The 21,230-nt window shown below is 46.5% G+C and overlaps 2 protein-coding genes across 4 annotated transcripts in view; one reads left to right on the top strand and one right to left on the bottom strand.

The window, feature by feature from the left end:
* Nucleotides 1-243: 243 nt before the first annotated feature.
* On the bottom strand, nt 244-21,154 carry GLB1L2 (galactosidase beta 1 like 2). 3 transcript variants are annotated; one of them, XM_065040498.1, is made up of 20 exons: nt 20,995-21,135; nt 18,073-18,132; nt 16,777-16,974; nt 16,148-16,216; nt 15,744-15,839; nt 14,380-14,488; nt 14,154-14,246; nt 12,268-12,349; nt 9,420-9,484; nt 7,565-7,649; nt 6,727-6,864; nt 5,993-6,073; nt 5,401-5,507; nt 4,886-5,032; nt 4,685-4,756; nt 3,906-3,984; nt 2,832-2,919; nt 2,469-2,583; nt 1,438-1,554; nt 244-952 (listed from the first exon to the last, which is right to left on the bottom strand). In XM_065040498.1, exons 1-20 carry the CDS (start codon nt 21,075-21,077, stop codon nt 866-868), a joined length of 1,971 nt encoding a protein of 656 aa, XP_064896570.1. In that variant the 5' UTR covers nt 21,078-21,135; the 3' UTR covers nt 244-865. The 3 variants fall into 3 exon arrangements, with proteins under 3 accessions (XP_064896570.1, XP_064896571.1, XP_064896572.1); XM_065040499.1 differs by lacking the exon at nt 18,073-18,132 and having other exon boundaries at nt 20,995-21,154; XM_065040500.1 differs by lacking the exons at nt 18,073-18,132; nt 20,995-21,135 and adding an exon at nt 17,555-18,021.
* Nucleotides 5,019-21,230, top strand: part of THYN1 (thymocyte nuclear protein 1) — a 28,056-nt gene continuing 11,844 nt past the window's right edge. Inside the window, exons 1-2 of the mRNA XM_065040524.1 lie at nt 5,019-5,261; nt 12,668-12,781. The gene's annotated coding sequence lies outside the window, so the exon portion shown is untranslated. The remainder of the gene's footprint in view (nt 5,262-12,667; nt 12,782-21,230) is intronic.

The following is a 21,230-nucleotide window of genomic DNA, read 5'->3' as shown; positions in this document are numbered from 1 at the left end:
GGAAGTACAGATGTGCCCTCACATTTGCAACTAGGTATGTAACCCCTTTACTTCCGTCCCAACCAAAATCTGCTCCCCGTTCATTTTATAAGGGGGAATTTCATCTTTAGGTGCTTCACAGGGAGAGCGGGGTGGAGGGATGACTTGAAGACAATCTTGTCCTCTTCTCCTCCTCCTCCCTGCAAGTTCTCCTTCCTGCCTGGCCTGAAACATAATGACACATCTGACAGAGGACAAAACACATTTCACTTTTTAAAACCTTTTTAATTTCCTTTTTGAGAGAGACAACCTCCATAGCAAAACTCAGTGGAAAAAAGGCCCAAATTCAAGTCATTTGACAACCAACTTAGCTTCCAACAAGTGAACAAGTAATGGCAGAGTGGGTTGCTGAATTCTGCCTGGAAGCACAACAAAATGCTTTTCCACACCTCGTTACTCACATGTTCACCAACTATTTTCTCCCTATCTAATTATAAAAACGAGGAGGCCAGTAATAACACGTTTTTAGAGTCACTGGAGAGCTGAGCTTTCAGTTCAGATGGTTTCAGTTCTTTGTCTCTCTCTTCTCCTGCCTCCAAGCGCCTTTTCACTCCCCACATTCACCAGACGGTCCATGACACCAGGCGCAGCCACCCAAGCTGTGGCTCCTCGCTAGTGCAGGGAGATGAGCTTCTGCATCCATCGATGAAACAGTGGACTCTGGTTCCTTCTGGGCCCATTCTCTCTTCCGAACTTTTTGCCAAAGAGCAAATCCTTGACCTGGCTCTAGTGGAAATGGAACATGCCCAAGGGCCTGGGCCGTCGTGTCCCCAGACATGCAACCAGGAGTATTCGAGATGAACCAAACATGGGAAAGCAGCTCTCATCAGTCCACGTACTGGGTCCTTCCTAAATAAGGTATGTCAACAGACTGTATTATCCGTCCGGCAGTGCGTTCTTCAAAAATGACAATCTGCAGAAGAAAGGGATATATAAAGTTCCTTCATACAAAGGCTGAGCTACTTTAAGTATTTTTAGGAGGAAAAGGCATACAATCACAGCAGGGGAAGGAAGAGATCACATCATTTAAAGAGATCAATCAATATGAGCCTGAACAGTATCTGTGATTCTTCTCCGGCACCACATGATGCAGAAAATGAACGAGCATCAAATCAGGTTTGTCTTGATTTTGAGCTTGATGCAGTGCTTTGAAGTTTAGCTGCCGTTCTCATCATGTCTTAATGGTTTTCAGAACCATACTGTCAGCTTTAGAGCAGCACCTTCCCTAATTGTCACAGATCTTAGGAGAAATGAGTGTCCTTCCTCTCTGTTGTGCTGGTTTTCAGCTAGAGGTAGGTAATTCACACACTGTACGTGTCTCGCTCTTTGGGACTTGACTCAGAGCAGCATCTTTAATAATACAAACAAGCAAAAAGAAAACCCACCAAATCCTCTCACCTCATTGCTCCCTTTCCGTAACCAGGGGCCGGGAAGGTAGAGTGTTTCCTGAGGTCCAATCTTCCAGTAGCGGCCCAGGTTCTGACCATTGACAAACACAACTCCTTTCTCCCAGCCCTGGAATCAGGACAGCACACAGAATTACTGATGCGACTGTGCTGCCCTCCAGGAGACTAAGTTACTCGCACACTTGCATTATTCCAGGCCACTTTCTGCAGGTTTTCTGCTTGCTTTCCCTGTGCAACTCCCTGAAGCCGTGAACATTTAAATAAGCCCCGTTGAACAGGAGTTATCCTTCATGTGCTAATTAAAAGGATAAAGCTTTCGAAAATACGCAATTCATGATCCGTGCTTGTCTAGGAAACTTCATCCTTTTGAACAGGGATATCTTTATTTCTTCTCAAGCAGAGAATATCTCCCCTCACCTATTTCCCAGGTGACAGAAATAGTCTTGGTACTGAATAGCATAATTTGCAACAAAGCATAAATGAAAAAGCGAGCAGTACAATAATCAGTGGCATGAACCTTGGCTCTAGGGGAGTGAAATCAGGGGAGAAAGTTTAATAACACTTCACATCTGCAGTTCTGTGCAAGAGCAGCAATCTTCCACAGAAGAAGATGTGAATGCCAGCTCTCATGCCATGGCTACAAAGTGGTGACTCTTTCCGTATCACGCTGAGAAGGTGGAGATACGACTAGTGCCTCCTTTACTTTTTGTGCCCATTGCCCCTCTGAAACTAAAAACGAAATAGCATTTGTGCATCAACAAAAAGACGAACTGTTCATCGGCAGCTCTGCGGGGTCAGTATTGCGCATGTTTTCTCATCAGAACCGCTACAGACTGAACAGAATTACCTGCCAGCTTGAGAAAACTTCTACACCCTCAAAATAATTCGCTTTCTCCAAGATCAAAAGAAGACTATGGACTGCAAGATAGAGCTCAGTCAGAGCTGTTACACAAGTGTCTCTCTAACCAGTGTTTTAAAACTCTTGATCAAGAAAAAATGGGGTGAATACAAAAAGGGACTTGCCTGTAGCTTCAAGAAAGTGTCCTGTGGCTGATGCTCTATCCACAGCCTTCCACGAAAAAAAGCCGGGCCGACAAAGTAATCTGGGACCGCGCTCCAGCCGGCAACGTGTCGCAGGCTGTAAGGGAAGGACCGAACACAACACTGGTCTCGAGATCATTCCAAAGCGCCGCTTACGATGGCGGATGGATAAAGTGGCACCGTTTTCTGCACTATTTTGGGCAAAGGTATCAGTGCAAAAATCCATCTACCTATTTTTACCTCGTGTTGCCTTTCCGATACATTTAACTGCTGCCTATTAGATTTTGCGCTGCTGGGAAACGGTTGGTTTCAAATAGGAAGAAAAATAGTTTGAACCCCACAAACCTTTTCATGAAGCCAGGTTTCATCTCCAAACTGTAAATCTTGAAGTTCCTCAAGGGGGTTTTATTCAAGAAGATGTCACCAATTAAGCCTGCAAGAGCAATGGGGTAATGAAGAGTTGAAAACTAGCTAAAGCTGATAGGTTTTCCTATTTGAAAGTGAGGAACAGCAGGAGATGGAAAGCAGCCACATTTGGCAGTGGAATTAGAGTCCATATGGTCCCATTGCTCATCCAGATTGAGTGGGGAACATTACTGCACCTTGGCCTCTCCACTCTCCCCTTCGCTTCAACTCACCGAGCAGAAAACATCATTGGCACACGCAGCAGATGGGGTTTTGTTGTTATTGTTGAGTTTTAGTTAGCTGTCCACATACAGATTTTTTTAAAGCAGTAAATCAGTTACTTCTCTAATAGGCGCAGCAAAATATAACACAGACAAGCACTAATGTCCAGTGCTGATCCAGTGCTTTTTATCCAAGGATCTTAAGACATCTTAGTAAGTAATTTACCTTGAGCACTCTCTTGTTAGATAAAGTCATTCTTCACATCGCAGGCAAAGCCTGGGTGCTAATCCAGCTTCCTAATGACAGAACTGCAGCTGTGACTGCGTAAGCAGCGCAGAGGATTTATACACCTCTTCTGCAGTAAAATAAAATTAGTACAGTCACGTGCCTAACTCCATTAGTCTAGTTTGTGTAGTTTTTGCATACCGTTCCCCACTAAAATAGAATCCTGGGGTTTCAAGCTCTTCCAGCTCCATAAATGTATGTGATAGAATCTACTAAAATGTTGAAGTCTGCTCAACAGGATGCAGTTCATTCCTCCTGATGCTGCCTGTGTTTTTAAATGCCGTGATCTTCCAATATCAAACCCCCCCAGGTGAAAACAGAGATTTTAAAAGATATTTTCCTTCTTTCCCAGTGAAGGAACATGCGACAGAGCACAGGAACGGGTGGCTAGTGCTGTACTGGGTCTGCAGTTTGGTTCTGCGTAAAGCACACAAGAAAAAGACATTCTACCGTGTTTAAACTCAGAGAACTATCCAGGACAGTTTGGGAACAAAGGACTTAACTGACCTTTCCTCTGTTCATTCAATGCCAGGCCATAATTGACGCGACCACGGTTCTCTACCAAGAGCCTTAGCTGCCTGAATCCCTGTAAAAAAGCACAAAAGGAAGAGCATCAGCTGGACCGCTGCGCAGCATGTGCTGCATCAGCCACAGTGCTTGGTTAACAGAGGTCAGTAGAGGTGCTTGAGAGGGGAGGTGGCACCAACACCTTTGGCAGTTGCAATTGATCTGTTTACTTAAAAGTTCTGGATTATGTGACAGAACAGTGTCCCAGTATCTTTCAGCTACTGCAAATAGTTACACGACTGACAAACGCTCAGCCTTTTCATAAATGTTTTCTTTTTTTTTCTGTTGAATTTTAAGTACCATTTTGCTAGCACCCACAGAGCCAGAAATGGAGTTTGACATAGTACAGGCTTATGTCATACAGCTCTCCCACAAGTCATAAGAACAACTAGTATATCCACCCACGCACCCACTCCTGGGAGCCACGCACAGCTCTGCCAACATGCGTTCCATCAATACATTAGTCCTATTGCCAACTTTGCCAAGCTAAGAGCTACAGAGAGACATCCCCCCTTGTTCCTTTGGAGACCCAAAAGGTGCAAAAGCCCCCAAATCCCCTTAAAACCTCCTCTGTGCTAAGGAAGGTGAAGCCTACATGGATGTAATTGCATAAACAGGGTGTTGGTACTCGGTGCCTATGGTTTGTGGCAACTTATTTTCTCCCTGCGGTCCTGGTTGTTACCCACATGCTATCGCTGGGAGCAATGTGCGGTTGTTACCTGTCCCTCGGGGAGGGAGAGCTCCACTGCGTTGTAGTCCAGCTCGCCAACATACATGGTGTTAACAAACACCTGCAAAACAGAGCACAGGAGAGCGACGTCTCATCAATCACACTCTAATCATGTGTTGCACAGGTCACTGAAGTTGTATTTGCGTTTCCATCTGACTGAAGTTAGCCTCGGTTGTGCTCTGCTCCTTACCTGTGCTCGGTCACGGACGTGGTCCCGTGAATGCAGGTGTCCACCACCAAATATGACAGTCTCGTAGAGCACATATCCGTATGACTGCCCGCTGCTGTCATTTACATGCAGATTCTCCATGTTAACAGGAAACTCTGACTTAATGGGCTGCAAAGGAGAAACAGATTTAACAGTGGACGCGGCCTCTCAGCATTGACACAGAGGCAATTCATTTAAGACAGGTGTTCCGCTCTGCCACAGCTTACGTTTACATTTACTGTTCCACCCTGAATTACCTCGTGACTCTATGAAAGCTACAGCAATGAAGACAAGGTACCAGAAAAGGGAGCCAAGGACTTGCAAAACTGGAATTCCAGGACAAGTAGCAGTAAAAAAGGTGATATAAAAGATTTGCATCCTTGACAAAAACATTCCCCAACCTTATCCTCATGGGATAACAAGCCAGTGCACTAATTGCCTCTCCCACCTAAAGGGTGATGCCTTTTAGTACCGAGATGCATTAAAATTGGTAGTACCTGTAAAAGAGATGGTAGCACATCCCAGAGGGAGATATATTGATGCAAGAGGATTGCACCATACGAGGCCTTGCTTTCAATCATAGGAGGGAGAGGAAGGGGCTGGCCTGTGATGCAAAAAGAAAGAGAAAGATGGAACAACTATTTCAGATGCAAAAAGCCAACACAGATTTAAGGCCCCTCCAGACCTCCTTTGGTCAGTCTTTCCATTCAATTACAAAAAGACCTGAGGCAAGCGTGAGGGCTGAGTGAGAATGAGTTATTCTGCAGCCACAGCCACCTATCTGACCCTAGAACAGATTAGCAATAAGATACAACAAACAAGATAAAATATAACCAATGGTGTTTCCTTCAGATGTGCATTTATTTCCAACATACACTTCCTGGCATAGAAAGAAGCTGCTTAAATGCTATTACCTGCCTGCTGACAGACAAGATTTATGTCCCTCGTCCTCCCTCCTATCTTTTGGAGAACGCACCCAACCAGTCAACCAACTGAAGTCCCAGGCCCCAGCAGAAGGACCAGTTTAAACAATTATCCGATTTAATGCTGTAAGTAGAACAGTACTTTGGTTCTTGGATGTATAATTACCAATGATCATGCTGAAGAGCTGTCGGAGCTTGAAAAATTTGGATGTATAGTCTCCAGCCTCAGTCAGGACAGCATCGTAATCTGAAAAAAGAACCACATATGTTTTAAAAGACATAGAGCAGCTCTGGGACAGCCTTCCTGTACACTGCCATCGAAGAAGTAAATCCCAAGACACAATTTTCTTGGCATGGAAACCTGTGCACTTCTGTGTGAATGTAGCTAGACAAGCATAGAGTTGGTTAATTTGGAGAAGAGCCACTCACTGAGGAGTAACAGACTTTTGGGGATCTAATTTGCACACATCCATAATTTTGCACAGGATAAAGTCAACAGTTAATGATTCTGACAAACAGCTGTTGGGATGAAAAGAGCTTTACGGTACAATTTGATTTGGTAAAAGTAAAAGCCAGAACTGTATCCTGGATCACCCTCTTTCCCTAGAAGGAAGAGCCAGCATGGACATAACATAAAGTCATCATCTGCCATTTCTATTCCCAGTTCAGAACCAGGGGATCCTCCATATCCTGGAATGGGTCTGGAAATAGGAAACATTAATTTAAGCCCCCATTTAGATCGGCATTTGCTTCTGAGCTATGTTCCAGCTCATTTCTTCATGACCAAGTGGTTATACTGGCCATTTCTCAATGCTCCTGCCAGCTTTATCTAGCCCAAAGCATCGTCCGAGCTGCTCTCTCACAACAGGTGCACGGGCAAGGCAGTGAAAGGAAACTCACCGTAACTGGTGACATCTGACTTGTATTCATCAGCCTCCAGAGCACCGTTCATGAAGCCGAAGTTGGTGCCTCCGTGAAACATGTAGAGGTTGATGGACGCTCCTAATTTGAGGACGCTTGCTACAGTATTCACCATTTCTGGAAAGGAAGGGCAGTGCCAGGAAGGCCAGAGAGCGAGAAGGTGGGTTAATATGCTTCAGTAACGCAAAGCACACGCGTGCTGGTCCTTGACAGTCAGTCACACCCGTCTAATTACAGGGATTTGTGTTCTGCCCTCAGTAAGGGCAGCAAAAGGCTCAAGTTCACCATATTGCCACAAAAGGTAAAATAATCCTCTCTTGAGGAGTGATTATTCTCTGGACAAGTAATGTTGTTATGATGGAGGTGTCACAAAACCTGTGAGGTTTCTACCAAATACAAACAGTCTTCAGAGGATTTAGATGATCTCAGGAGGTGAAAGAGACGATCTAAACCCCTGGGCTGCATTTTTAACATCAACAGAGAGTAGCACAAGGCCTTAGGACACATTGACACTAATATCTTAAGATGTTTGGCTTTCTGCACACCCCATAGAGTCCTTCTAAGAATAAAAAGAAAAATATATATTGCTTTAAAGAAGAGCTACCGTTTCCTAACACCGCTAAAGAAAATCCAAGGCACAGCAATGGGACCCACTCACTGAGGGATTATTCATTTACAGTTAAGCAGTTAATTTATAATTACACAGAGCAAAGGTTACAGCAGGACAGAAAATCTGGAAAAGTTACGTGTCATTTTTCCGTGACTGTTTGCCAAGCAATAAACACCCCGATCTACAAGAACAGTGTATGGTGCTCACCATCTGCATCAAAGACGTAGTGAGGGCCCCCCCAGTTATCAAACCAGCCGGTCCAGTACTCCATCACCATCTTGGGCTGATCTCTCTGCATCAAAACAAAACCAAAGAGTTAAAATGCAGACAGGGCAGTCTTGCACTTAGCCCTATGTTCTAGAGCATTGTTCAAACGCAGTTTGGCGACCTGGTTTACAAGAGTGTTTTCTTCCCCAGTTGGCATAAAAAGAAGCAGCTAAGGAGCTCTGAACAAGTGAGGAACAAGACGCTGTGGGCCAGGAATGCCCGGAACAGGCACAAAGCAAAAACCATGGCACACAGGTGATACCACACAGCTCTGGATATTGTTTGGTAAAGCTGTAGCAAAAAGACAAACCAACTGTCACTGTTTAGCTTCTGCTGGATATACACATTTATAAATGTCTGCTTATCAGCTACGCCGCTGCCAGCTGAGGGTTTGCAGGTGCACGGCAGCCAGCGCTTGCCAAGGTAGGAACAGTGGACCTTAGCGGCTTAATGCCTTTTTAATGCCGCATATGGTGCTGGCAGCAAAGAATTAGCCTTTGCAGGAATTAGGTCTTCATTAAAAAGGCTCTGCACATGGAGCCATCGCTTCCCACTTAGCTCCTGTAGAATTCCACCCGGCCCCATCACACCGGACAGGACAACGTGCTCAGCCGGGCTGGCACTCCCTCCTCATGGTGTTTATTTCTAGTCAAGGCAATTTTGCCCTTGATTTGATAAGGGCTTTTATCTGATGGCACATGAAATGGCCGAGGTAAGCGGCATTGAAAAAACACGTGTTTCATTAGGAGAAAACAACTGCAGGTGCCTGTAACAATCTAATTGTTCCAGGTTCAGACCAGCTCTTGGAAATGTGTTTAATCAATCCATCCCCAGTGAACTGGTCAAAGAAGGAGTTTTACCACCCTCTGGAATAAAAGACCATAACAGGGAAAGATAACATAGCTTCATAATCCTTAGAAATATGAATGACAGGCTGCCTATCTGGAAATTAGTAAGCGTGGCAAAAGAGGAGCTGCTTTTATTAGGTCATGTTGCATTCGGTTGGTGGGGAAGATGCCTCCTGTTCATTTGCAGGGTTTGGGGAATTTTGTACGACCTAAAGAAGGTGAAAGCACATGCAGCAGAGCCTCTTTTGCCTGTACAAGAAAAGAAAGCAAATAAAAGTGGTGGGGTTCAGTGTTCAGCAAGCCAGCAGCAAGGTTTCGTTTATAGTCCAGGCAAAAGCCAATGGAAAAGATCAGAAAAGAATCGATCATGGCCAGGGGCAGATATCAGTTGTTCACATCTTTCCAGGTCGACATTTGGAGCAAGCAGAGCTACAGGGAAAGAGGAGGACAGAGGATGCAAAGAGAGAGAACCTGTCACTCAGCACCAAAACTGGTTATTCCCTCACTGCTCCCTCATCACGCAATCAAGACACTTTTTGCATCAAGTGTTCATTAGGCACTTCGCTGCCCCTGATTCACATCTCGGCAGCACAGGGGGTTGAAGATGCTCAAGCGACACATTGAATTTGAATGTTTTCTGGCTGCTAAAACTGCACTGCGTGGAAGGTGTTTTGGGAAGCGTATCTGAAATCCACGTGTCCCTCTGACCGGTGCTGCTGCAGGTCCCAGCAGAAACAGGACCAATAATCTTTTCTGCCCAGCATGCCATTAATACAATATTACATATCTACACTGAATATGAGGTATTGGAGATGCCTGGAACACCCATTGCAGTGTACCCTGAAAGAACTGCTGCAGATCAGCACCCAGCATTGAAAACTATAGTTTTCAAATGTGCTCTTGACGGCACCCACAGCATCAAGGTAAAAGAGTTTGCTGCATCGTACCTGTACTGTGTCCAGATATTTCAGGAGCCCCGGTTCCAGTTTCTGAAAGTTAACAGTGGCCAGCGCTATTAAGGAAATGAAAATGGTTTATTAATTTAGACGCACACAAAATAGCTTGGGGAGCATCTCCACAGGCATCAGCCCAGCACAAGCTCAGAGGGAGCTGGAACATCCTCTGAACCATCAATACAACCTCCTCAGCAATTTCCCATCAAAGTTTTCACTCAGTGTGCAGAATCTAACTGGACAGCAGCACACAGTGGAACACTTGCAGGCCATCGTTTCAGCTCCAGCGTTCAGAGATACTAGAAAGAGGAAGCATCAGAGCAGCTCGTGGGGTGTCAGAAGCTCTAATTAGAGGCTGTAAAGCACTTGGAGATCCTCAGATAAAAGGCACCACATAAAAGCAAACATTATTAGAAAGCCATATCTGGATGCCACACTGATCTCTCAGGCTGTAGCTGCAGGAATCGCTACCCAAGCGATATCTTACATGTCATGTCCGTGGGGGTGGGCGAGAGAAACCCCAGCACGAGTGAACCACACAGAAATTGTAACGGGAAGACTTATCTGTGCTTCTGTTGTGTGTGTTGTGACAGTCACTGCTCCATCTTCAACCCCCAGAGTGGGAAAATCTGTCTGCAGATGCCGATGGATTAGAAGACACTAATCTGGTACCATTGTCCCAGCCCCTGGTACACGTTGGAACCATTTCCATACCTTTCTAGCCCTTGGTCACACTGGTGATGTCTCTCCCAAGAAACTTTGAAAACGCAGGAGCAATGGTATGATACTGTATTAAACACTGGTGTCTTATAAGAGAGCTGCTATCAAACCCAGCCCCAGTTGTGTCAGACAGAGCACTTCAAACAGAATGTTTACAGAAGCACAAGCTCACTATTTATACCTTGATTTTAATGGGCTGACCTATGTAGTGTGCTGGGCTGAAGAATGTGGCGCGGGCAGACGTGGTGGGAGAACAAAACGAAACAGGGATGTAGCATGGATGTAATACATTAGCTGGCAATTTGCCGCTGATGAACAGAACAAACAAAACCACAGAATCACTGCATTGGTTTTCAACTCCAGTATGGAGTCTTCTATTTTCTTCACACGGTGGATTTTGTCCTCTCTCCCTTAGCGCTTTCATAACCACCTTGCTGCTCTACCGCTCGTTATTCCACACAACTGATTACTTGACGTGTTGGCTCTAATGAGCGGATTGTTATGACATCTAAGAGGCAAATTGGTAACAGAGAGCTCTCAGCATGCGAAACGCTGGAAGAGACAACCCCGAACAAGAAGGAGCTCCGAGGCAGCAAACATTCCCGCAGAAGATGGGGAGGGCTGCAGGGATTTCCACACCAGCACAGCAGCTCTCCATCAGGGAGACAGTGACTCTGTGTGGTCATGGCCAAAAACTGCTGCACGCCAACAAAAATACAACTGAAAAGACCACAGTACTGGGGGAGGCCTGTGGACTTGAGAGCTATAGAATTTGTCCCTCTCGTTCTTTCAAATAGAAGTAACGGGAGGAAAAAAAATAAGGGAACTGGGAAAATCAGGATCACACTACACCCCAAACAGTCAGATTTAGAGCATGAAACTCAAACATCTGTACCTTGGCTTCTTCACAGCGAAAAGCAGAAGAGGTGCTATGCAGCATTTTTAAGCACTTAATAGAATTACACTTTTTTGAGGGAAAGGGAAAATGGACGTGTTTTTGCATTACACGTATCTGACACCCTCCTTTCCCTGCCTGCACGCCCCAGAGCAAGGTCACTGAGAAGACAGGGCTGCCCTGCAAAGTACGGCTTAACTTACAGAATGTTAGATTCCAGATTCTGATGGGCTTTTTGCTTCTCTTTTTAATTGCAAAGCAGTTATCTTAAGTCACTACTATTAATAACTGCTGAGGTACTTGACGAATATACACTCGCAGCAATAAGTTGTATTTTTAGCCTTTTAATCTGTTGGAAACAGCACCGAGAAGGGCTGGGTGCTGCCATCTCCTGCCGCAGCTCGTTGGGAGCACAAATGCCCAATGCTGGGCAGAAGGCAGCCGAGAATTTCTCTGCACACGCTGACTGGAAGCGGAGGGGCACATGTTCCCATTCAGAGGTGACATTTCCGCAGCCACCCCAGCAAAGAGCACAGTCCTGCCTTCACAGTATCACAGTATCACAGTATGTTTGGGATTGGAAGGGACCTCAAAAGATCATCCAGTCCAATCCCCCTGCTGGAGCAGCAACGCCTAGGTGAGGTCGCACAGGAACATGTCCAGGTGGGTTTTGAATGTCTGCAGAGAAGGAGACTCCACAACCTCCCTGGGCAGCCTGGGCCAGTGCTCTGTCACCCTTACTGAGAAGAAGTTTTTTCTCAAATTTAAGCGGAACCTCTTGTGTTCCAGCTTGATCCCATTACCCCTTGTCCTGTCATTGTTGGCCACCGAGAAGAGCCTGGCTCCATCCTCATGGCACTCACCCTTTATATATTTATAAACATTAATGAGGTCCCCCCTCAGTCTCCTCTTCTCCAAACTACAGAGCCCCAGCTCCCTCAGCCTTTCTTCATAAGGGAGATGCTCCACTCCCTTAATCATCTTTGTTGCCCTACGCTGGACCCTCTCCAGCAGTTCCCTGTCCTTCTTGAACTGAGGGGCCCAGAACTGGACACAATATTCCAGATGTGGTCTCACCAGGGCGGAGTAGAGGGGAAGGAGAACCTCTCTCGATCTACTAGCCACCCCCTTGTCATACACCCCAGGTACCATTGGCCTTCCTAGCCACAAGGGCACAGTGCTGGCTCATGGAGCGAGCACAGTGCTTGCTCTCCCACAAGCACGTACCTCCTTCCACTAAGCCGAACGACAGCCCGTTCTTGTTGTCTGAGGTCATCAACAGTTCCACAATCCCCCTCTTTAACAGGGCCTGAATCAAAGAGAGGAAAAGCCCTTGTGTTAACAGCCTGAGTTTGGTATTTGTCAGGATATTAAAGCATTACAGTACATTATCACATTCTCTGGGGAGAGCTTGAAACTGGTAGTGGTTTGGTAAGAAATATTCCTGTGACATCTCCCATTCCTCCTGAAGCTTCCCTGCCTACTTTCTCCAGCTTAAAGACAACTGAAAAATCTTATTTTGTTTTAGAAAGCTGGACCTATTTCTCAGTGATGCATCAAACTTCAGGATTTTATCTTCTTCTGAGGTCAGTTTAATAAAGAGCTTCACTGCTTTCCATCAAAACAGGGCCTCATGTAGAAGAACAAGAAAAGCAGCTCGCCCGTCCTGCCTGCCTAACAATGGAAGCTTGAAGGAGAAAATAGCTGGTTTGCCGGTGAACGCCACCACAGGACAGCTCAGGTACCCAACTTCTTGAATAGTCAAGTCCGAATGAATTCACTGGTTCTTCAATATCGCAGCACTGTACGAAATCGCGCTCTGAGGTTTTTAAAATGCATATGCACACACAAGGTTCTCCCCATTAGGATTGTGCCCTTACAGTTGTTGTTTTACAGAACAGGGGCTGAAGTCTGAAGGAGAGGTTAGGAAATCCCAGTTGCAAATTAACCCCTCTTTTCATTGTACCTGAACAGGTACCCCTTCAGCTCCAGGGAGCTTGGAAAACAAGCCTTCAGTCTCTTGATTCTAAATTACTAACTGTAAAATGGTAATAAAGACACATCAGCTCACACAGGAGTTCCCTGTGTCATGTGCACCAAGTAGCTGATGTCTGTTGTGTTTAAATCCTTTGCATTTAAACCCTATGCACACAGACTAGACCTGGGCATCGCACACAGTCTGCATAAGAGAAGCATTACAGCACCAAGTTTAAAGACAAACCCAATTCTGAGTTAGTTTAGCAACCTACCATCACTAAATCGATAACCTGAACAGATGCTGGCATCTGACAAAATTCAGCTACTGAAGACACCGGAGTTTCTAACAAATTTTATTATGATAATTCTTTGAGCGCTGCATCAATACTCAGTTTCTTCCTCTCCTTGTACATGATACAAAATGGAGAAACAGCAGCGAGCTGCCACACATTGAAATGCGTTGCAGGATTTCAGGGTGCAGCAGAGAACCCAGGAATAGAAGCAGCGTCTGAGGCAGACACAGGTGTGTGCTCAGCTAATCCCAGCTCAGGTACTGTGTGCGGAGACAGGCCCACACACCCTTTCATGGCCCAGATGATTTGGAAGGCAAAGGCGCTGCACCCAAAAGAGTTAGATAAGGACAGGGATTTCAGGTTTTGTGTGACTCGTGGGGTTGTTCGAATGGGTATATTAATTCCAGTAATATTGCAACGCTGTCATACATGCTAGATGCAAATGTGAATTAATCAACATTGCTACATTCAAAGCTCAAGGCCCAAAGCAGAACAAAGACCAGGAGCTCCACCTCACATTAGATCCCACTCCAGCCAAAAAGGAAGCCCTGCAAATCCTGCTCTCCCACATTTTCATCTTTAACCACGATAATATACTTCCTCAGATGTATGTTGCACACAATACCAGAATATGATGAAACAGCACTGCAGAAATACACCCACGGTCCTGGCAAGGAGACTTTATCTGTTCTGACAAGTTTGTGAAACATCGCAAGCTCCTTCATCACTAAGCTATGGAAAAGCAAGCACAGAACTACGCTTAAAACTTATCCAGTAGAAAGAAAATGTTCTAAGGAGGACGGTTTATAAGATTCACCACAAAAGTAAATGTGCCGACATTACCATTTTAACATAGGTCATGTAGTTTGGGTCCTTGGCGTAGGAGCCATATTCATTCTCCACTTGCACAGCAATGATGGGACCTCCTTTCTTGTACTGTTGGGAAAAGAAGGGAGACGTTGTTCACCAGGATTTCTGAAATCCCAGCGGCACTGGCTTGCAGGAAAGATGCACGAGCCTCAGCTCCATGCTCTCGTCCTCCCAAAGGATTGTGATGGATTGTACTTGCCTGGAGAGGGACCACGATAGGCATTAGATGATCAAAATAAGCATCTACAGCTTCTGTGAAGCCCTTGTATGTTGTCCTCAGTTGCATCTCTGGGTCTTGCAGCAGCCAGCTATGAGAAAAGCAGCAAACAGAATCTGTTAGAGTCTCCTGGCCAGGAATCACTGACCTTTCTTCGTCAGGTATGGACAACTCCACAAGTTATGGAGAGACACCAAGTGTGGCTGGCTACCACTCACACTTTTAAATGGTACAGACTGCAATGGCCAAGCTCTTCCCCTTCTTCTTGTTCTGTATATTGGGCCTAAGCTCATTTCATTAGCTTTCCCAATAAGATTTCAAGCACTAAACTTGCCACTCTGAAGGTTACTCTGGAATTCCCTGTATCCCCAAGGGCACTCCACAACCAAGTGCGCCCTCATAAAACCCCAATCATCGCTCAAAACAAAGCCTCTGGTAATTGTTCCCATGGTTTCTACTGCTGATTTACAAGACTTAGTTCACTGGCTTGGGGTTAACACACCAAAGGGCAATTTGTTTGCGAGCAGAACAATGTAGCGCTATAACAATTTAAGCAGAGTGAGCTTGTACCCTCCTTGTCTCTGCAAAAAGGCGGCATTAACTAGTAGCGGTCTGAAATACTCAACTCCAGTACGCTACATGCAGCTGCTGGGCTTACAAAATAATCACCTCTTTATCTGCAAAATGAGAACAGTACTTTTGCTCTTTATCAGATATATAATCCCCAGATGTTGTCAAGACAAAATGGAGACACACTGAGGCTTAAGCTCTGTGAAGGTGAGGAAAACAAGCGGTACGTAACCCAGCGCTGGTTCCACTGGGATCTAGTAACAAGTCTCAATGCTGATGTATTCACCTCAGCTCCAAAGCCTCTCACCAACAAGCTGTGTGCTTTGGGAGAAAATACAGCCGGAGGCTGGAGAAGCGATGGGTCCTCGCTGCTGCTGCCGTGTAGTGCCTGTGTGCTAGTAGGACTTTAAAATGGACCTGAGACATCCTTACATCAAGCTGCAAATACCACTGTTCGTATTCTACGGACAGTCAAGTTGCAACAGCAATAGAATATGGGTTTCCCCAGTTCTGCCATAACACAATTATTGTTTTAAAGAATAACTGCTCAAAACAGATTCTGGATCCAGACTCACTATCTGTACTGCTTAAGAAAGCTCAATAACATAATAGGTCTTCACCTGCTTTGGGGACACAGAAATAAATATTCCCATCTAACAGCCAGCCATCCTACATCTTTGAAAGGGGCTCAGCTGTATGATATGGGGGGTTGTGGTTTTGTTTGTTTTTTCCACAGTCCCAAACAGTTTTCTCAGCTGAACTATTTACACACTTACCTGGGCAGACCACCAAGGTCCCATTCAGAGCAGATATAAGGTCCAGGACGCAGTATCACCCACAGTCCATTTTTAGCTGCCAGTGAAAGGAAGGCCCTGGAGATTGAGACAGCACAATTATCGTCTGACAGCAGAATCCCAACTCCTTGCACTCCTAGTACACCCCTCAGCATGAAATTTAGGTACCAGAACCCAAAGAGAATTGCTTGATGAAGCAACTATACTGGCTTGGTACTAAACCTGTAAGTTCAGGACTTAAGCAAGCAGGGGAAGAGTCTCCATTGCCTGATCAAGGCACAGGCTTTCCATCAGAACCTGGAAATGACATCTTCATCCAGAACCAACACACACACCCTCCCCTCAAAACAGGACTATTTAATAACAGAGCTGTCTGTACCACATACTCTAGATCCAGGTTTCGACTGAAGTCAAACTTCCCTCTTTCTTGTTCGTGAAGGTTCCACGGCACGTACCTGAAATGCAGAGTTAGGGCTGAAAAGGGCACATGAGAAAACTCTGCTCTCGCTGTGTTAGCCAGTAAAAGACCCAGAGATTACCGCATGTCCACATTACAAGTGTCTATTTACATGTTATTTGTGCCTTTCATTTTCCTGACAAGTCCTTACTTGCACTCTTTTCCTGTACTCTGCAATATCCGAGTTTCTCAAGACCATCCACTGTGGTCTGTCTCTAGGTATATCTTTCATTCTCCAGAACAGAGGGATTTTTAAATCACAGCTGTGCTAAACAGCCCTTTCAGATCCCAAACCTTCCTCATCGGGCCAACATTAAGAAGACACTTTTCCAGTACATCTGACAGACCTCAGTTCCAGTCGCTATCTGATGATACTGCAGTGTGTGTTGACTAAAGAAAACCTGAATCCCCACTACTTTTTTTTGGTGCCTTTTCTCACAATAGCAAGTACAAAAAGAGATTGTTATCGCTCACTGGAATTAATGACAGTTGCACCAACTGCTGTGGAAGAGGGGACAGGCTGCAAGGTGCCAGAGCCTGGGGAGCGAGGACACTTACGTCGTGAGGGTGTTTAAGCCACACGCTTTCATCTTGAGCATGCGGTCCTCCCAGTATTCCCTGGGGACTCGGAAATAGTGCATGGACCCTCCAAATATGCGGAAGGGCATCCCTTCCAGGAGGAACTGCGAGTTTGCTGTCTGCAAGCCCAGGGTCCTCCCCCATAACCGCAGTGGGATCAGCTCACTCCAGTTAAACCTGGAAGAGAAGGAGGGACACATGAGCACCCAGTGTCTAGTAGAGAAATCCGTGCTTATCATAAAGAAATCTGTCCCCTGAGAAATGCTCATTTCACCCTACTTGGCAGGATCAGCTCTGACCTTCCATGCTCTTTGTCATACTGAGCATATAGGCTTTTCAGAAAGCTATCAAACAGGTGGAAGATCCGCCCAAGGTGTGTATTTAATATTCATTTCATTACCAGCGTCTATCCCGAATGCCCCAACCCACTCTCCTGTACTTTACAACCAAAATGTAGCACTGCTCAGGCTCAGATCATGAAACTAACTGGCCGAAAATAAAAGATGGGAAAGCTTTCACTCAATAGTAGCAAACGCTTGGTAACTTATGAAACGTGTGATCTCCGTGTTTTGCAGTAGGATGGCATACGCTGGCTGATTTCCAGATCATTCATCACTTAGCACAGACGAGGTCTGCTGTCATCACAAACTTACCTCTGCCAGCGTTACTGCTTAGATTAGTTCCTTCATATGTCATTCGCCACACGAACTGGAGCAAAGGAGATACCAGCTTGCAAAGGAGGTTCTGAAGCACTTACCAGCTTCTATACTCAATACAGCTCCATTGGGGTCAGCTCCTGCGTGCAAGAAACTACTTGCTATTGCTTTACACAGCTCCCCAATTCATTTTGGCTGAACCGAGAGAACATGTTACCAGCCAGTCCAGACCCACAGCAGGGACACTGCCTCCGTCAGAGCATCCCCGTCCCACAACGCTGAATACACAAAGGAATGAGACAGTAGCAGCTTGTTCCGCTGAGACGTTATCACAGCCAGATGCGAGGGATGAATTCCCGCCTCAAGAAAGCAAGAGCGACATTCCATTTGGGAGGAATGTTGCACTCGGAGAAGAGGGAAATACCTAATCCTCCAGCTTGGCGTAGAGCGGGTATGAGCAGAGGGTGAGGACTTGTCAGAACTCGCGGCTCACAGGGATTGTGAAGCAGGAGCCGGCAGCGATTGCCTGTCCTCAGACACGAGACAGGGAGACTACAAGGGAGCTAAATCTAAGAGTTCCAGGCTACTGCACGGGCTGGCTGAGGAGCTCAGAGGGTACCTGTATAGCACAGCATCCTCACAGGGCTCTGAAACAGCCGGCAGCAGGCACGGGTAATACCTGGAAAAGGAAGCCTAGATTAGATACTCACTGCCTGCCATCAACGAGCGCTCGCGTGCATTTATTGTCAAACCATTTACGAAAAATAGTGCTGAGCAAGGAGATAGTAAAGTATGCCGTTCAGTAATAGCAGAGCTCTTATCAAGGTAGCGCAGCTCACACTAGGAGAAATAAGCACAAAACACCTAACTCCAAGGGTGACTGCCTGAATAGGAACAGGACCAAAAATACTCATCTATACAAGAGACGAGGTAAAGCCAGAGAATGATGGCAGCATTGCTCCCAAGGAATTACTGTGAATTTTACCAGTGTGGGAAGTGGTTCTCAGTCCACACACACGATATCGTATGGCTGCTGTCCCTCTGTGCTGCTAGAACTACATCTTAAACAGACTGCAACTTCTGCACATCAGATCCTGAAACTGCAGCTATACCTACTTCTGTTTCTTGGTGCGAAGCCTGAGGTGGAAAGCTCAAAGGAGACGCGAAACTCCAATTTTAGACTGGACAACACCTAAGTTTCCAATCTGTTTCTGAGGTAGGTAAAGCCCTAAATCACCCCTGCGCACAACAGTACTGCAAACTGGCACTGGTGCCGGCACCAAGGCTGTGCTCAGGAAGCATACATAGCCAGATAAAAATAAACAAATCACTTAAGCTCATCTTCTTAATCCAGGCATAACTCGGTTGGCAAGTTTCCATCAAGTTTCCTACCTTAAAACTTCCCGGCTCCAGGGTTTTTTCTCACCACGAATGCCTGGAAGGGAACTCCCAGCCTCCCAATATTTTCAACATATTATCCTGAAACCCACATCTGTCAAGTGACTTCTGAAAACAATCTTCTGTGACTCAGCAGAGCTTCATCCTGTTACCCTGAGCTGGATTTCCACAGCTCAAAGCCCACCTGGGCCCTGTGCTTCCTCTTGAGAACAATGTAGAGCTCCCAGCAGATACTTTTTCCTCATTTCTATGACAGCACAGATCGCAAAGATTGTCTTTGCTAAAGCTTATTGGCCTCCTTTGTCCCTCAGTAGCCACTTCCTCCCTGCTTCAGGGAAGTCTCTTTTTTTGCAAAAAAATAACATTATATTACCAAGTTCGTCCAGCACAGGAGCTTCAAACTTGAGCTGGACAAGTTGGTCGTTAACAAAATGATCTGTCTCTGTAAGACGTGAGCTGAAGCGCAAAACACTACAAGCAGAATAAGAAAGTCGCAGGTGAGCCAGACAGCTACACTAAAGCATTCGTGCCTGTCAAACAAAAGCCTGGCTCGAGTCCTCTCCGCATGAGATAAGAGCTTTAGTGTTGGTATTGGTCCACCACATACCCAGAACGGTTGGGAGAAGAAGCTAACGGTAGAGAAAAATAAAGCCAAAAGGGGAAGAGGTGCAGAGATCATTTGCTTGCTTTGCCAATACCAAAGGACGCGCTTCAGAGGACAAGCGACTTTAGAGTTAATCCCTAAGCCCTGCTTAGACCTCAGAGGGCTTTGCTGTTTATTCTGGGCTTCCTCTGGCCATTGGAAAGTGAAAGCTTTGAGTTGCCTTCACTCACGACTCGCTGTCTGTGTCGGTCGGACGAGCCCCAGGTGCACACACAGATAATCATCTCTCCATTTTCTAATGCAGTTTATTCTCGGGTGACTTGGGCCATGGAGGAAAACACCGGGTACCAATGGACACAGCGTTTTATAGATATACTTTACAGGGACGGAACTCTATGCTTTTATCAGGTATCAGTTTGCAACAACCCTCTGCTAAGAACATATGTGGCACAAACCCAAGACCAGCTATAAAAGAATTCTGCTTCCAATTAAGCAAAGATTTATCAAAGCTTTGAGGATCAAGTAACTTCCTGCTATGAATTTAAGAACACATTATAAAATATCAGAGATATAAAAAGGATCTGAGTGGCAATAAATAACATCTTCCCTTGCCTGAAAATGATCCCCAGCCCTGTGCTGTCAGGGACTGAAGAGCTGCTGTCACTTGGCACGGAGAAGCTGCTGTGCACACATACACCAGGAACGAGCGTCACCCCTAAACTGAGCGTGATCTAAACCACCCAGGGTTTAAGCTAGAACCTTGAATAACTTCTTGGTATTACAGGTGGGCTGTAGAGGAACAAACATTGGCCTGGAGCATACAAACAGGGTCAGAAGAAGAAACTTAGCATGGTTCTGAAAGGAGGTGACACCCCCAGGTCTGCGGGTACCATGCTGCTCAGCCCATGATGCCAACACGGGGACATGAAGAACCAGACCCAGAGCAGGCTGGAGCGAGAGGGAAACACGGCTCTGGGGTGAGCACGTCGAGACACCCGTGACGGGCTCAGGGATGGGTTAGATCTGCCAGAGCGATTGATTTGCAAACGAACATCATCCATCAGAGCCGCGGTGATGTAAAGCCCGACGCCAGCCAAGGGCGGCAGGGATGGCATTAGCCTAATGTAGGATCTAATTTATAGCGCTGGCAATTGGTCTTATCCATTACTTTCCATGATAGACAAGAAGTTGTGTGTATTACGTGTACATTTATGTAAAGCTGGTTCTGCAGGGGGTAGCGTTGCTGTCCCGTTCCTTCCCACGCTGGAGCGATGCTCCCGTCAGTGACTGATGTGCAGCCCTGCGCATCCCCGTAAGAAAACATGTTTTGATTCTATCGAGCCTGACTCGCCGCAAATTAATTTTTCCAGGTAGCGAGAGGGAAGCACCGACTTAATGAATCGTTTTCCCGCAGTACCCCCCGATTCCCATGCAAGCGCAGTCGCGCTCAGCCCGGCCGCAGGCGGGACGGCGGCACGGCTGACAGCCCGACCTGCCCCCGCCGCCCCGCTGTGCCCCCGCGGCCGTGCCGGTTCTCACCTGCGCAGCAGCAGCCACAGCACGAAGACGAGGAGCCCAAAACCCCCGAGGCGCCGCTGCCGCCGCCCGCCGCACGGCCACATGGCGGCCGCGGCCCCGGCCCCGGCCCCGGTACCGCCGCCGTGCCCCCCGCCGCCTTGCGCCGCTCCGCCCGCCGCCCGCCCGCCATTGGCCCTCTCCCCACCGCCGGCGCTTCCCATTGGCTGCCCGCCGCCGCCCCCCGCCCTCTCCACATC

This window comes from Columba livia, chromosome 24 (assembly GCF_036013475.1).
Source record: "Columba livia isolate bColLiv1 breed racing homer chromosome 24, bColLiv1.pat.W.v2, whole genome shotgun sequence".
Classification (NCBI taxonomy): domain Eukaryota; kingdom Metazoa; phylum Chordata; class Aves; order Columbiformes; family Columbidae; genus Columba; species Columba livia.
This window is presented reverse-complemented; position numbering and strand designations above follow the sequence as displayed.